Below are 17,819 nucleotides of genomic sequence, written 5' to 3' on the forward strand. Positions count from 1 at the left end.
TTTCTGACAACAGCTGGAGTTTCATAACAATTTTTGTTTCCAATGTTAATCTTATGGAGAAATACGAAACTTTAAAGGGCTCCATGGCCTCACTCTCTCATTATTTCCCTAAAAAGAAAGTTTCCTGCACAACTTCACGTTACGCTCTTTCCAATGACACCAAGAACATGTAAATCGGTTCAGTAGTTTCGGAGGAGTAATTGTCACAAAAAATCTGCTTGCGTATTAAATAAGTACGAGAGGTCGTCCAGTGGTCGAAACTCGACCAAAAATATGTAATGTACTCACTTCTCTATTTTCACCCCACACTGTAAATAAAACATGTGATTGGAGTTTCTTCCATTTGTTTTGATTTTCTGTTTATATTTCGTTGTTATTTCGTCACCAGCATGGCAACGCATAAAATCCATGTTAATTTTTTCAAATTTTCAATCTCATTTTTTGTGCTTATCTTTGAGCCTATTTAAATTTATAAAGGGATTCTGCACACCTACAGGAAAATTGCTTTCTAACGGTATGCGCAGATTTACCCCACGATGCACACAAGCTGAGAAAAAAGGTTTTAAAGAAACATGCTTGCCTATCACCCCACACTGTAAATAAAACATGTGATTGGAGTTTCTTCCATTTGTTTTGATTTTCTGTTTATATTTCGTTGTTATTTCGTCACCAGCATGGCAACGCATAAAATCCATGTTAATTTTTTCAAATTTTCAATCTCATTTTTTGTGCTTATCTTTGAGCCTATTTAAATTTATAAAGGGATTCTGCACACCTACAGGAAAATTGCTTTCTAACGGTATGCGCAGATTTACCCCACGATGCACACAAGCTGAGAAAAAAGGTTTTAAAGAAACATGCTTGCCTATCACCCCACACTGTAAATAAAACATGTGATTGGAGTTTCTTCCATTTGTTTTGATTTTCTGTTTATATTTCGTTGTTATTTCGTCACCAGCATGGCAACGCATAAAATCCATGTTAATTGTTTCAAATTTTCAATCTCATTTTTTGTGCTTATCTTTGAGCCTATTTAAATTTATAAAGGGATTCTGCACACCTACAGGAAAATTGCTTTCTAACGGTATGCGCAGATTTACCCCACGATGCACACAAGCTGAGAAAAAAGGTTTTAAAGAAACATGCTTGCCTATTAATGTATAGATAGATAGATTTAGGAAAATTAAAGCTTCATGATCAAGGACAGCTGGATCCAGTTATAAACCATTGTAAAACTACTGACATTCTTCTCATCAGCAACAACTACCATTCTATTTATTAGGCGAAGCACCTTCTTTTCTAATAAGTTAAACACTAACCACTCGGTTACCCGTATTTTAGAAATAACATAAAAACATTGCACTAATGTAAATAACAGCAAAGAAATATGACCCGAAATGAAACCTAATAAAATCAGACGGTACAAATATTTCAATTAATTACATTTAAATTACTTTTAGCACTGTGTTAAAATGTTTTTATTTGTATGTAATAGTATGCTGTAACTAAGAGAACAGTTAGTTTATGTCAATAGTCAATGAAGTATGTTATTTATGCATTGTGTAAGTTATTGATGAAACAAAACAGATTTTGGCAAGTAATATTTAGATTTTTTGAAAAATTATATTAAAAGCAAAAATGTTATTGAACACACCTATTTCTTGCTCGTTGATAAGCAAGCTCCTTCTGTCATCGATTAAAGCTGCTAAATGCTAATATCATAGGTAACCAGCGTAACAATGAAAATAATAGTTACATTTGTAAATTAATCAAAATTCTTACAGTTTTATATCAATAACTACACAACAGTTGGAAAAATTATCCCTAAGGCACATCAAAACGTTATGAAATCTCCAAAATAAATACAAATTCCTCACTTAAATACAATATTGCATTTTTGACTAAATCAATACGCTACTTTACATTTCCGCATAAAATACAAGACAACACTACACTTTAAGTGGGTGAAATTCAACCAGCGTAAGCACAACGATCCACCATGTATACACTTTTGGATCTGAAAACATACATTTGTTAAAAAAATCGTTCCATTCTGTCATGACGACTGACCGAAGAATGCTACAAAGATGTCGTGTAGACTGAAGTACGATCCAGTGAGGAAGCCGATGAGTGCGAGGGTGAGGGAGAGCACGTCAAAGGCGTAGTTCGGCCCCGGAGTGCGGCCGTAGTGCAGGGCGAGGTCGCAGAGGGGCGGAAACACTAGTGCGAGAGCTGTACTACTGACAGATCCGAGCAGAGAGATGAATAGTCCAAGGTGTGGCACTACCTCAGCTGCGATGACTGGGGACAAAAATATTAAAAATCAATCACTTCTTGTGTAATTTATTTATGTTTGAAACTAACTATAGTAATTTTAATTTTAGTGTCCAGTAATAAGTGTGAATATTGTGAAGACCCTGAAACTGGCTGCATCCTGTGGCAAAGTAGTGTTGGTCAGATTACATTACAAAACTGAACCACAAAGTTGATGGAGTAATGTAATGACATCATCAGTACAAACACCTAGCCAAAGCTGGGAAATTCCAAAATAAAAACATTTGGAGTAGATAGCTATACCAAAACAACAAAAAATATTCTTCAAATAACACATTTTGAAACTTGTCTTCAAGTTGTTACCCATTAACTTTAACTATTGTTACAATATAGCATGCTATAGTCGGTTGGGACAGTAACTGATATATTGTATAGTATTGTGATATCTATCGTAATAGCTATATAGTTTCATGAAATAGTTTTCAATAAGTCTTCAACTTAAGATATTATTGCCTCAACGTCAATCTTATATGAAACAAATATGATGATCTCTCAAAGATGCAGCATGTAATAAAGTGGAATCTTCGCCAATCATCTGAGTTTTAGACATAAATAATATTGTTAACATTTAATTTGGCAGTTTATAAATGAGGCCAAGTACTACTCTTGGGGTATCGCCATGGGAGAAGTAGTAGTAGTAGTAGTAGTAGTTTATAAATGATGAAGTCTTACATGTGACAAGAGCCAGACAGAAGCGGACACAGAGCTCTGCCTGCACAGGTCTCTTGAATGGTCCGTGCTTCCTGTTGAAGTCTGGCCACACAAAACAGACAGCCACGTGGAACTGTAGAGCATAGGAGAAGAGTAACCCTACGGCTATGGTGAGCTGGACCACCTCAGAGAACCTGAAATGGAAAGCTATATAGATAAAAGGATAATATATCCCTGTATATTGAATTCAGAAGTGGCAGCTGGAAAAGGAAAATTGGATGATGAAAATTTTTCCTACCACTGCATGCTGGAAAATGATCATATTGTAAACAGTACGCAAAGTAGATCATTTCCGCTATCATCATCAGTAATTTGCATGGACCCAATCTCTCCCTAGCTTCAAATTCAACGGTTCATTTTTATTCTAAAACTAGTTACAGCTTGAATACGAGAATGGAATGTCTCGTTCGGTCCGCAGGCAACAATGCTACTCACACACTAGCCGGAGGCAAGTTGAGCGTAAGGCTGCCCTCCACATCCTCTCCATACTTGAGGTATCCAACGAAACCCATCCACAGCAGAACACATCCGACTAATGACATTCCAACGTTCAGCACCCCGAACCAACCTCCGAACTTGTCTGGTTTCTTCATCTCACTTTGGAGTGGTAAAACCTGCACACAAACATCGTGGTTAAAAATATTATGATTAATTTCATATAAAACAGAACCTATCAGGAGTTCAAGTTTTAACAATCATCAGCAGGATGCCATCAAACCGCTCTGTTATTAATATGTAGCCTGAATAAACTATAGTGAAGCATTGCTAAATGGCCAAATTATATCAACATTTATTGACATTGTACACGCAACAACAAATTTTTCTCATGAAAAATAATATGCTGTAATCGATATAGTATGTTGTGCACTTGAATATCACACTATTAAATCACATAGAACATTGCTGGGTAGCTGAGTGGCCATTGGGATACTAGTCCCTGACTAAATTAATAATCATCAGCTGATCAAGTTCCAGTAATAAATCTAACATCTCGCCCATTCAACCAGCATCCTTTTTTCATATTCCTAAAGTACACACCCTTTTGTGTTGGGATCAGACAAAATCTAATATATCAGTATTGTTACTTACAATTTGAAAATAATTTGTCTTTTAAATAAATCAACTAATAGATTTTCTACAATAAAGGACTATTACAGTACAAAAGTTATGTACCAAAATAATCTACAGTAAAAAATTACCAAACCGATTCCTTCGAAGCAGTAGATGGCTGTGCCGAAGAACAGCGGCAGCCTATCAATAGGAGCGATGGCAGGCCTGGACGATACGGGAGGTAGGTCGTGCATGGAGATGTACATTGTCAAGAACACTCCTAGGCCAGTCAGAATGTTGGCCAGCACCGAGAACGGAACGAGGAACTTGAGGGAACGAACCATCGCGGTAGACACCATCGGAATGAAGATGAGCGCCATGAGTACGTGGACATCTACATGGTGACCGTAGTGTTCCAGGATCTGAACAGGTTGTTTATACAGTAGATTCAAGAGGCATTGACTGTCATATTTTGCTATTGATATAATTTGTTTTTAACGATATCGTGAAAAAGATGAGGTGAACTTGAACACCTATGATATCTATTGATGGAACTAAACATTCTGTTACCACGTTAAAGTTGTTTCCATTATTTTAATCTAATTGAAAAACTGATGTCATCGCAGTTGATTTGAGCCACTGACAGACGACACTGCGGTAGATTACTGATCTTCATCAAATTAGTTGTGTAGTGGGGCAGGAAAGTGTGGGTACAGCGTTGCCGCACTGCTTTTTTTAAAGAAACTATAAGCTACCAATATTTTCCGCAACGGTGGTGAGTGTCCCTGCACTGGAAAGTTTATGACTACACCACTGTGTAAAATACTCCAAAGTTGTAACCAAGTCAAACTGATAAGATGGCTTACTGTAAACTAGAATTGTTTATGTTTTTTTACATTAAAATAATATTCCACAAACACACTCTTTTAGTGGCACAATTCAACTCCTTTGTCATTGAAAAACTGGCTAACAAATGATAAGAGTAAAATCAAATAACAAAATGTTAAACAATTACGGTATTGGATTTTAAGGTAGTATCCTCTTTTGGATCACCAAAAAATGGTTACTTATTTCCTTTTGGTAGTCTCTTCAATTAATTGTTCTAAACATCAAATTCGTGTTATTCAGCACATTTGGGTCATGTGAACACACAGAACACAGAATCCTAACTTGTTAAGTGTTTCTCAGTAACCGATGTAGTTAAGCAATCAAAATAATTTGTCATCAGAGGTACTAATCAACTTAAATCATGTGACTTACCGTTGTTAGTGTTGATGATATGAAAACAAAGTAAACCGAACAAAATCCCAGCTGAGCAATGATGTTGAAAATCTTCACCATCAGTCTGGAAAAAAACAATAATACAATAATTATAATGTGATAATTGAACGCTATAAATTCCAATCCCTCTCAGCCCTACCAAAGCGAGCAATCTGTTAGGTAGCCTACAGAGGAACCATTCAATGTGGTACACTTAAGTCTAGTAGTGGTACTGGTGTCTTGATAGCCCACGCCCCCCTCATGTACTACATCGCTCACGGTGTATGAAGACCCTGTTCCGTGCGGGGTGGGAATTTCCACATAGTGCTCACAACTCGGGCTCTTCCTGCGTTTGAATCTGCTAGTGCCTACCACAGAACCTAGGAGCGCTTCTGTTACCTTAATTATTTTAAGTACTCAAAAAGAATTAAGGTATGTTATGTCGGAAATATACTTGTGACAAGCAAGGAAGAGCCCAAGCAGCAAGGACTGAGTGGAAATTTCTACCCCACAAGGCACACAGTACCCTCCCCCCCACAGTGAGCATTGAAGTACATAAGGGCAATGGGGGGCGGTGTTGGACTTTGCCCGACGTGACATCAGCGACTAGTGCTAGACACCACTTAAGTGTAACACATTGAATCAGAATTCATATTGTCCTACTTCTGGATATTGCTCATATTAATAAAATGATTTAGTTACCTTACAATATCCTTGTTTGTTGTTGGTAATTGCTACATGTTTCAGGGCAACTACCACATCATCAGGATTAACTTCTTCTCAGGTTCATTGTTAACTTAATATTGAAAACACAGGACACTCGTACATTTAACAAAAGACATAACATTTATTTGATCAACCGTCGTGGTGTAGCTTACTAGCAACAAACAAGGATATTGTAAGGTAACAAAATCATTTTATTAGTACCATTGAATGTGTTATGTTAGTTAAAGGTTTAATTATATTGAACTTTGTCTTTCTTTAAACAGATGAGGATACAGGAAGAAGAAACGTCCCTTGTTGTATCATGTGCTAAAGCAAAGGCGGCGGCGGAGAAAGCAGAGGCAGAGGCAGCAGTAAAAATAGCAGCAGCTGAAGCAGAGGCAGAGGCAGCAGTAAAAATAGCAGCAGCTGATGAAAGACTTGCCCGAGTGGAGGAAGAAGCCAAGCGGAAGGAAATAGAAATGAAGAAGAAGCTACTTGAAGACAGACTGTCATCGCTTAGCAGGGAATCGTCAAGAGTCAGTAGCAGATCATCTAGGACTTCAATTTCTTCTCTTCCACGACCGTTGCCCACAAAGGAAGCTGTTGAAAAGTGGATGCAGACAAAGGATCAAGCTGAAGACATTAATAAAAATAACGTTTTGAAGCCTTGTACTAATGTTCCAGTAAATATTATGAAGAGTGTACAGCAGGAGGTATCCTTGCCGCATCACGAAGTACAGTCTAGTTTCCAGCCTCGAGAAGAAAACTGTGAAAATCCTCGAGAAGCAAGGACTGTAGCTTTCAGCGAAGGAAGGAGAATTCCTCGAGATGTTTCGTGTTTCCCTCGAGATTGTCAACCTGATAAAATGATATTTAGAGAGAAGATGCCGGCGAGAATATTGTCAGCTCTACCTAATTTCAGCGGAGATCTAGACCAATGGCCCGCTTGGATAGCTGAATACAGGCGATCTACTGAAATTAATGACTACACTGATTTGGAGAATCTTCAAAGACTTCAGAAGTGTATTACTGGAAAAGCTAAAGAAATGATATCAGCACTGTTGATATATCCTGAGAACGTACCAGAAATTGTTAATTTGTTGGAACGGCGTTTTGGAAGACCAGATATAATTATTAAAAATCTCATAGCAAGCGTGAAAGGTCGACCACCAACTAAGGACTATAAGCCTGACACTTTGGTTGCTTTTAGTGACATGGTAAGGAACTTAGTAGTTACGGTAAAATCCTTGAAGCAGGACCACTACTTGTTTAACCCACAACTTATGGAAGAGCTCACAGAAAAACTGTCCACCAACATGAAGCTCAACTGGGGAATGTTTGTCACTTCACCACAGTCTCAATTGAAACAACCAATTGGCCTCGACAGCTTTTCGACGTGGCTCTCTTCTGTGGCGGATGCAGCAATTATATGTGCTCCCAGTACATCTACTAGTGGAAACTTTAAAAACATGTCATCAAGAAATGAATCAAACTCCAAGAACTTTGTATTAGTACAACATGAAGGTGACAAGAAGTTTAAAAAACGTATATGTGTTTGCTGCAAAAAACAAGACCATACATTGACAGAATGCAAGCAATTCCTAAAGTATGATGTAAATAAAAGATGGGAGACAGTCAAGAGTAACAGTCTGTGTTTCAATTGCTTGAAGACTAAACACCGAGCGATGACTTGTCGTAACAAACTTGCTTGTGGAGTTAATGGCTGCACCTATTTCCATAATAAACTGTTACACGTGACCTCAAAAGAAAAAGGTGCTAATAAAGAGACACCTAAATTGGAAATTCACAGTGAACATATGGGGTTTCAAGAAGAACCTGTTGCAAGAGTGTTGTTGAGGGTTCTCTCAGTAACATTGGTAGGAAAAAATGGCAAGCAAATTGAAACATTTGCTTTAATTGATGACGGTTCAACTATTTCTGTCATCGAAAAGGGATTGGTTGAAGAACTTGAAATTGATGGACCTACTAAACCTGTATCTTTCTCCTGGACAGATGGATCTGTTTATACAGAAAAAGAATCTCAGACTGTAACACTGACAGTTATAGGAGATACAGGCGAACACTTGACTCTAAACAACGTGAAGACTTTGACAGCCTTGCAGTTACCAATACAGTCTATGAATTCAGAACAAATGAAAAATAAATGGTCTTATTTACAGGAAATCCCTGAAGAAGTGTTTCAGCGTGGTCGTCCACGACTACTGATTGGACATGAACATGTACATTTGACAGTGCCTCTGAAAGTAATCATTGGACCTACAAATGCACCGGTTGCTTTGAAGTCGAAACTAGGTTGGACAATAAATGGTCCTACTGGAAATGTAAACTATCAAACTCGTATAGACAACGACTTTGTTATGTTTAAACATGAAACAAATTCAGATATGTTGGAGCTTAACACACTAGTTAAAGAAAGTTTTGAGAGGGATTTTATCGACTGCCCGATTAAGGAATCCAATAAAAGTGATGAAGAAGTTAGAGCAGAAAAAATATTAGAAAATACCTGTTCACAAACAGAAGATGGTTGTTGGCAAACTGGTTTGTTATGGAAAGAAGACAAACCATGGTTACCAGAAAGTCGTTCCGTTGCATTGAAGAGATTTAACTACGTTGAAAATAAAATGAAAGAGGACCCAAAACTATGTCAACAATATCATCAGAAAATAGCAAGTTATGCTGAAAAGGGATATGCAAAAAAGTTAAATTTGGATGAGGTAAAGAACAAAAGTGAGAAAACCTGGTACCTTCCTCACTTTCCTGTCTACAATCCCAGAAAACCGGACAAGTTCCGTTTTGTGTTTGATGCTGCGTCAAAATCACATGGAAAGAGCCTGAACAGTTGTCTACTACCTGGACCAAATTTATTCAATAGCCTGATAAGTATTCTGTTCCAGTTCAGAAAACATGAAATCGCATACGCAGCAGATATTGAAGAGATGTTTTTGAGAATAAAGATTATTCCAGAAGATCAAGACTCACTACGTTTTTTATGGAGGGAAGAAACTGACGGAAAATTACAGGAGTGGTGTATGACATCAATGATTTTTGGGGCAGTTTGCTCACCAACCAGTGCCATTTACATAACTAGAAAAAATAGTGAAAAACATGGAGAGGAACATCCAGACGCAAAGCTAGCTGTAAATCAACAATTCTACATGGATGATTATCTTGATAGCAACCAATCTGTGGAAGAAGCTAAGAGCTTAATAGAAGGAGTTGTAAACATATGTAAAAAAGGTGGTTTCAATTTGAGGAACTTTATTAGCAATTCACCAGAGTTAATGAGCTGTCTGCCAAAGAAAAGTTGGTCAAAAAACTACTTGAAAGAAGAAGATGTTGGAATAACAACTGATGACACAGAGCGAGTACTCGGGATACACTGGAATTTCCATGAGGATTTCTTCCTTTTCAAAATCAACTTTGTAAAAGTGAAGAAAGAAGTCGTTGATCTAAAAGAGCCACCAACCAAACGACAGGTGCTCCAGGCTGTGATGTCCATTTATGATCCAATAGGCTTTATCACTCCAATCACAATGAAGGGCAAAATTCTGGTACAAAATCTGTGGAAAATGAATGTCCAGTGGGATGAAAGAATTCCAGCGCAGTTGGAAAAGGCATGGAGAAATTGGATGAAAGATGTGAAGATTTCGGAAAATCTGAAAATACCTCGATGCTACAACTTGACTGCAAACTGCACTGTATCATTACATATTTTCTGTGACGCAAGTGAGAAAGGATTTTGTTCGGTTGCTTATTTTAGGACTGAAAAACCAGAAGATTGCGTGGAAGTTGTTTTTGTACTGGCAAGATCACGTGTTGCTCCCCTAAAGTCGTCCACCATCCCTAGACTTGAACTGCAAGCAGCTGTATTAGGCAGTCAAATTGCATCTTTGATCTATCAGTTTCACAAAATGGAAATAGACCAAACATACTTTTGGACGGACTCAAGAATTGTGTGGTGCTGGATTCAAGCAACTCAAAAGCAAAAGTCAGCCTATGTTGCTAATCGTGTTGATAAAATACTGAGCAACTCAGACAGAAATCAATGGAGGTGGTTACCTACGACAGAAAATGTAGCTGATGAAGCTACACGGGAATCAGCAACTCCATTAACGAACGATTGCCGTTGGCTCCAAGGTCCATCCTTCTTACTTAAAAAAGAAAAGGAATGGCCAAAAATTGAAAGCATTCCGAGAAAAGAAGACTGCAATGAAGTAGCCTTAGCAATTTTACCTGAAAACAAAGAAAATGTTATCGATATGGAGAGATTTTCAAAATACTCCAGACTCATAAGAGCAGTAGCATGGATGCAACGATTCATTTCCAATACGAGATGTAAATCTGAGAGAAATACAAATGTGAGTCTTGGTGTTGAAGAGCTTCAACGAGCTGAAGAAACCTGCTTCAGACTTTCACAACTAGAATCTTTTCCTAAAGAAATGAAGAATCTTGAGGAGAACAAGCCAGTTCCTCGAGAAAGTCGACTTCATAAGCTAAGCCCTATTTTGACAGGGAACTTATTGAAAATGAGAGGAAGGACTGAATATGGGAACCAAATCAGTCAAGACCTGAAAAATCCCATAATTTTAGATCCTAAACATCGACTTACAGTCCTATTGATCCAACATGAACATGAACAGGCAGCTCATCAAGGTCAAGAAACTGTAGCAAATAATATGAGACAAAGATTTTGGGTAATCCGTTTGAAGCGAGCAATTAAGAGCTGTTGGGCAAATTGTAAGAAGTGTCAGCTGCGCAGAAACACACCTAAAAATCCTGAGATGGCTCCTCTTCCGGCAAACAGATTAGAATCTTATGGACGTCCATTCACCTGTGTGGCTGTGGATTATTTTGGGCCTCTGGAAGTCACTATAGGTCGCAGAAGAGAAAAGCGATATGGAGTGTTGTTCACATGTCTGTCAGTGCGAGCGGTACACTTGGAGATTGCAGCTTCTCTCAATACAGACTCGGCAATTCTTGCGATCAGGAGATTTGCAGCAAGGCGGGGTTGTCCTTCGGAATTGATATCAGACAATGGTACCAACTTTAAGGGCGCAGAGAACGAATTAAGAAAAGGACTTGAGTCGTTTGATAACGAACAAATTAAAACGTTCTGCGTGGGGAAGATGATGAAGTGGACTTTTCTACCACCGGCGAGCCCTCACATGGGTGGTGCGCATGAACGTCTTATACAATCGGTGAAGAAATGTTTAAGAGTGATTTTAAACACCCAAGCTCCTAAAGAAGAAACGTTGACTACTCTATTATGTGAAGTAGAATACATAATCAACAACAGACCCTTATTTCCTGTATCAGACGACCCTAATGATGAGCTCCCTTTGACACCAAACCACTTTCTCCAGGGAGGAGCAGATAGAGTCACACCAGCTGTCATTATAACGGAGAAGCACCTGCATAGACAATGGAAGATCGCACAGGACATGGCAGACAAATTCTGGAAACGTTGGCTGAAAGAATATGTGCCTTTACTAAACAAACGCTCCAAGTGGCACACAAAACAAGTAAATCTGCAAGTCGGTAACTTGGTCCTTATAACTGAAGAAAACCAAGCCAGAGGAAGGTGGACAAAGGGTGTAGTCGAAGCTGTTTACCCTGGACGAGATGGCCAAGTGAGGGTGGCAGACATCAAAACGTCCACCGGCACCTGGAGAAGACCGACTGCTAAACTAGTCAAGCTGATGACTTAAACTCGCCCCGGAGAAAATGTTATGTTAGTTAAAGGTTTAATTATATTGAACTTTGTCTTTCTTTAAACAGATGATTACAAAAAATATGCTTCTATTCCAATTTGTAAATAAATAAAGATTTTTAGTGTTGCTTAAATGTTCACCAAGGAACATCAGTTTTTCATTTACAGATATAATAAATAATTTAAACTATTCATTTTGAACAGAATGTTTTATCAATTATATCAATTTGTGTTATATCAATATCAATTTGAAGATGGGGACGCCACTATGTGCATATTTTAACTCAAATATGAGAGAAGGATGTTCCCCCTACCTTACTTTTCTGAGAACCCTATACATTTCACTTTTCTCTCTTATATTTGGTAATTGATACTCAAACAAACCTGATAGTTTTTGAGAAGCGACGGAAGTATCGTGGACCCGTTTGGAAGGCCCACTCCATCGTGTCAGGAAACGTTGGATATACTTTCAGGTTACGCCGCTGAGCTAACTCTTTAGAACTGTTGATCTGGAAATGAGCAATTATTTGAGCAAATTCAAATTTTACAGAAATTAACTTTGTTGATTAGTTATTTTACTGATAACTTGATTCAAAAGATAACAATAGAAACGGAAGTACTGTTTATTCATAAAAGTACTAAAGGTGATCAGTCCACCTACTATTTGTGTTAGAGCAAACTATCGTTAATTCTCTCAGAGGGTTAACCAGTTAAATCCTGAAAAACATCAGTATCTTTTTGATGGTTTAAAACTGGACCCATCTATCCTTGGCCATTATGGGCTTTTAATGGTTTTGGCTAAAGAAACAACCAATCTAGTAACATTATAGCTGTCATCTCATCCTTTTCATCTTTCCTTAACATACGCACCCAAACAGTTGTATTGATTTTGTATGAATCTTATCTACCAAAGGACACCACTAACCAAGACGTGATTCCCGTAAACACAAATGACTCCAAGGAAGACTGTCAGCACGGGGCCGAGCATAAGACCTGCGTTCTTGAAGGCATCTCCCATTGCAAACATTCCAGATCCTATGTTTCCCTTGATCAAGTGGAACAGGGTCTCAAAGAAACTGAAACAAAATATTTTGGGCTATAACTATATGTGAACCATGTAAAAAATTTAACACAACACTGTAGGCGTAAAAGTTTAGAAAGAAATTGTTAAATTTTATGTTTTGGGGGGCAAAAATGGGACTACCAAATGTTTATCCTATAAAACCCCGTTCACACAGTCCAATCATGCTGGTTAGCAAACTCGTTTCAACAAATTAGTTTAAACGTCTGTAATGAGTTTTATTTAAAGCATTACACTTATGAGAGGTAATTACTTGAGTTATCGTGCTTCTGGATGTATAATTGTATAATTACATTGTTGTATTGTATTGTACAGTATATGATTTTGAAAGGATGTTGTTTGTTCACTTGGGATATCAAAATAATAAAGTAAATCGGTCCTGGGTCCAGATCTTACCCTGAGACCTACTGTAATAGCTTATTTCCTATATGGGAAACTTTCTAATATTTTTCAATGAGGAGGGGTATTTCAACATTTCTACTCACGTAGTAGGGTGACGAACCCCCATACCGTGTTCATCATTGACTTTGGCGTTTTCTAATTCCATCTCCGAAAAGTTGATCACCTTAACATCACCGTCTGGATGAGGCTTCTCAAGCAAGGGTTTCGTGTTTGGTCCTTCATTGGCTGCTGTTGCTATTTCAGCCATCGTAACTGAAAATATTGAACACTATAGAAGTAGGAATTAAAATCAATGGAAAGTTTATTTAAATAAACATATAAACAACTTGTGAGAACTGACTTCATCAATTATTCAATAGTGGGGGGCGAAATTTGTTTGTATTAAATACGATAGTACCTACAAAATAATGTGCATTACAAACAATTTTACTAGTAAACTGTCAAATTATACATTATTGAAGTTAGAAATACATAGAGTAATCAGGATCCAAGTTTATTTAAACTTTCATTAGAATACTCACAGAACTGACTACTGTATTTAGTTCAATGATTCAAGAGTGAGGGACTGCAAGAGGATTTTACAAAAATGAGGAGTTAGAAGAGAAATTAGAACTAAGATGAGAATAACAGATTTTAAACATTCTTAGACTCCCAAGAATACTGATACCAAAACCTTAACAACAAAAATAACATATACAGAACAAATTGAAAAAGAAGATTAAAGATACAATTTTCAAAAAATTGTTTATGAAATATTAAAAAGTTTGTTGTCGAAGCTTGAAAATTTCTTAGTGGGCTTTTCAAACTTCAAATGATTTTTAGGTTGATTTTTGTAGAGTTGAATTTAGATTCAATACATTCAACACAATAAAGTTCTATATCGAACAAATAATACTAAACTTACCTAATGATGCTTCAATAAAATACAGTTGATTGTAAAAAAATAAACACTTTCACTCAATGATTTTTTTACTCAGTTTAAGATAATACAGATGATGATTTCCTTTTGTCCAATTAAAATTCTCTTCCTTTGTTCCGGTTCACCAATAACCCCTTCAACCATGCTAAAGTATCACTTTTAACGATAAGATTATGAAGGCCTTGATTGGATTACTTGAAATTACTAGAGATAGTATTGTTGTGAAGTGTTTTTTTAACATAATTATAACTTGATGAACACGCTTTGTTCTCCATATTGACCGTAGTAAAAAATTACCTTAATTTAGTTTGTTTTTGTGAAAAAAATAACTACATTAAAATTATACAGTAGCTTATAATTGTTGCTTAGATGATTTTATAAGTATTCAGAATTATGTGTATTTTAATTTAAGCCCTGACAAAACCAAATAAGTTTTAGGTGGTTCAGCAAAAATTCACTAAGCGTAAATAGAGAAAATTTTATGCATTAGCAGGTTGAGAAGAGGTAAGCTACCTACATAATTGTATAAGTGAAAGCTTAAAAAAAACCTTACAACTTTTTAAAGCCTAAAGATTGTAATGTCAAAAAGCAGGGTCCAAAAATACTTTAGGGGGGTCCATCCCTCCCCCCCCCCCCCCCCCCGTGACCGCCAATGGTTGTACAAGTATACTTTAATTTTTAACCAAACAAAACTAAAAAGAATTTTTACAGAAGCACACCATGTGAATCATGTATTGACAATGGCTTTTACCAACCTTACGATTAAATCCCAGTCGGTCAGTCTCTTTGAATACAATAAAAGTGAAAATAAAATTAATAGTTCACAGATAAAAGTTCATTATCTGAGAAAAATCAAAGCACTGAACTCTAGCTTATCATAAAACAAACAATTGTGTGTGGCACTTTTGTTTATGTTTGTATGGTGGGCGAATAAAGTCAGAACTATTTTGAGTCACGGCAATGCATTGTCTTCTCAAGATTCTATTTTATTGGCTACGTGCCAGAGATGATTTGATGGTCCACATGTGGATTTTGCATGCCTTGACATGTTTTGTAACAAAAATAACAAACTCTTATAAAGTATCAACAAAAAGTCCCTTTTTTGAGGGGATGTGTGGTTCAGCGCATCCCAGTTTTATCAATTATCTACAATCACCAAGTAAATATTTTGATATTACAGTTGTTTTTTAAATTAGTTATTTATCTGTTTGCAAACTATTCATCCAAAATAATAAAAAACTAATGAAAAACTTTATAATTTCATAATTTATTTAAGTTGTTTTCTATATCTAGACAAAAATTCATACACAAAAATCCATGAGAAAACCTAGCTTATTATCGATGAGAACACTTATCCTAATCCTTCATTAATTCACAGTTATTGTGTGACCTGAAAAACATTGAAGTGTTGTTTGTACATCAAATTACATTACCATTGGTAAACATTTTTTGTTTATAAAAATAGTGTTAACCCTTTTATTTTAACGGCTTGTTCTATAAATTAGATAAAAATAATCTTTTGATTGATAAACAACTTGTGGGATTTTGAAAACAAATAAATTAAAACGTTACTTAAAGGTGTAACACTAAATACGTAATACATTTTGCCTAGTTATTTACTGAAACTTATTATTTTTTTAAATTAGTTTGAACATATTGTCAATTAATATACAAAGAACCTAACTTAAGCAAATTATATTATTAACAACAATACCTGTGAATCAGCTGTTCACTTTCTACTAAATCTAGGCTACACAGAAGTGTGGTCTAGTTTACCACAGACTGGGAACTGTGGGTTGTGGACCACTATCAAATGATCAGCTGGACTAGAAATAGTGGAGGGGAACATCTGATACATTGAGAATTTGGAAAACTTGTTTTCGGTTATGGTGCTAATGTGCTAGGTGTGCTAGGTATGCTATTTCATCCAAAACATGTAATACATTATTTTTTTGTAGGTATACAAAAAAGATTATTGAATAGTAAAAAGGGTTGGATTTTGCACCTGATTTTGGAAAATTAAAATTCATCCACAACTTTTTGGAAATTAATATGTATCTTTTATAGGTATTTGAAAAGTTATTCGATTGTAATTATTATGGTTTACGGTATTGTCTCAAAATCACCCAGCAATTCTTTTGGCCGAATATGTATGGTGATCTTCATAAACATGATAATATTCAGTTTCAAATACTACACTGGGAACTAAATTAATCCAATTATTGTGTTTTCTTAGCAACCAGACTTGCAATAGATATTTTTTTACTCCTCAACCATTTCTCGTCATTATTTTGTAAAATCATTGATCTGTTTTTGCTAAAATATTTTTTTAACAAGATTATCAAAATGAAAAAAAAAATATTTTGTACGTTGATAAAAAAATAATTTTAACCCATAAACCACATTGTTTTAAACATATCATCCGATCATGATGAAAACAATTTTTTGCTCTTATGCAATTTTCCAATGTATTCTCCGTATCTCAGTTTAAAGGCTAGAGAAAGTGAAAACCTTACCCTAGTAAGCACAAGAGATGGTTTGTTGGTGTCGAGCATTTGATAGATTACAACCAGATGGGAGATATGAGTTTGTGACGGCCTTTTTGAACATGTTACATCTCATTTTATCTCCACACCCTTTTAGAGGTCACATATGGTGTTAAGACTCATTAATAGAGGTCAAACAACTGTTGTTTTTTATAAATCACCCACCTTCAATTTAGTAATCTTGTAGTCCAGGACCTGACTAGGGTTCTGTGTGCATGTCGTGTAGGCCTATAGAGAATTTTGCTTTTGCATTTCAATATAGGTGTCTTAGGAAGTGTTTTCCACTCGGGTGTCAAGTTCGCACCTGGTACGTTTTCGAGTTATGACGTCATCAAAATGGCAGCCATGGATTTTTTTAAATCGTATATTTCGCAAACTATTTGTCGGATCGGAATGAACTTTTTTTTGTTTGAAAGATAATTTTAAATGCTACCTGTTTTAAATTTACACATTTGTTGTATGTTTAGTACATTCTTCGTGATTTTGCAAAAACCTGTATTTTTAAATATTTTTGTGTTATTTTTGTTTGTAACGTTTTATTGATACAATATATCAAAAACCACCAATGAAAAAAGTTGTAGAACGTTTAAAAATCTTTACAAAAATACCAAATTCGATATGTTTTACTAAAAAGATTACGTCAAGAAACTAGATAAATCTCATAAAAACACCAATTTTAGCGCAAAAACGCCTATTAGTCCGGCATCTAGGGCAGTTCGCAAGTCTTATAAAGACAGTTTTACCATTCAATGTTGATGTATGTGTCTAAATAAGTGTTTTCAACTCGGGTGTCACGTCTGCACCCACTGCAGTTTCCGGTTATGACGTCATTAAAATGGCGGAAAGGGCTATATTAAAAATAACTATATTTTACATACCATGTATCGGATCGGAATTAACATTTTTTTGTTTGGAAGATAAGTTTACATGCTATCTTTCTTACATTTACACTTTTGTTGTATGTTTAGTACATTTTTTGTAGTTTTGCAAAAACCTATATTTTTAAACATTTTTGTGTTATTTTTGTCGATAACGTTTTATTGATACAATATATCAGAAATAACTTAAAGACAAAGTTGT

General features: G+C 36.1%; 1 protein-coding gene across 2 annotated transcripts; it reads right to left on the reverse strand.

Annotated features, from left to right (window-relative positions):
- Positions 1 to 1,157: 1,157 nt before the first annotated feature.
- Positions 1,158 to 16,027, reverse strand: LOC128994737 (proton-coupled amino acid transporter-like protein CG1139). 2 transcript variants are annotated; one of them, XM_054419485.1, is made up of 9 exons: positions 15,908 to 16,027; positions 13,358 to 13,526; positions 12,717 to 12,867; positions 12,176 to 12,300; positions 5,356 to 5,440; positions 4,245 to 4,517; positions 3,481 to 3,659; positions 3,007 to 3,179; positions 1,158 to 2,301 (listed from the first exon to the last, which is right to left on the reverse strand). In XM_054419485.1, exons 2-9 carry the CDS (start codon positions 13,519 to 13,521, stop codon positions 2,057 to 2,059), a joined length of 1,395 nt encoding a protein of 464 aa, XP_054275460.1. In that variant the 5' UTR covers positions 13,522 to 13,526; positions 15,908 to 16,027; the 3' UTR covers positions 1,158 to 2,056. The 2 variants fall into 2 exon arrangements, with proteins under 2 accessions (XP_054275460.1, XP_054275461.1); XM_054419486.1 differs by lacking the exon at positions 15,908 to 16,027 and adding an exon at positions 14,179 to 14,267.
- Positions 16,028 to 17,819: the final 1,792 nt, after the last annotated feature.

The sequence above is a fragment of the Macrosteles quadrilineatus genome, unplaced genomic scaffold, assembly GCF_028750875.1.
Source record: "Macrosteles quadrilineatus isolate MER2022 unplaced genomic scaffold, UCM_ALF_1.0 Scaffold_5__1_contigs__length_97177068, whole genome shotgun sequence".
NCBI lineage: Eukaryota > Metazoa > Arthropoda > Insecta > Hemiptera > Cicadellidae > Macrosteles > Macrosteles quadrilineatus.

Bases quoted from the DNA above. Each gene is read 5' to 3' on its own strand.
- LOC128994737 (XM_054419485.1), bottom strand. From the start codon at position 13,521: ATGGCTGAAATAGCAACAGCAGCCAATGAAGGACCAAACACGAAACCC. The intron at 12,868-13,357 runs GTGAGTAGAAAT...ATTTTGTTTCAG, and splicing joins GGGGTTCGTCACCCTACTAC to TTTCTTTGAGACCCTGTTCC. The intron at 5,441-12,175 runs GTTTGTTTGAGT...GTTTTTTTCCAG, and splicing joins CGCTTCTCAAAAACTATCAG to ACTGATGGTGAAGATTTTCA.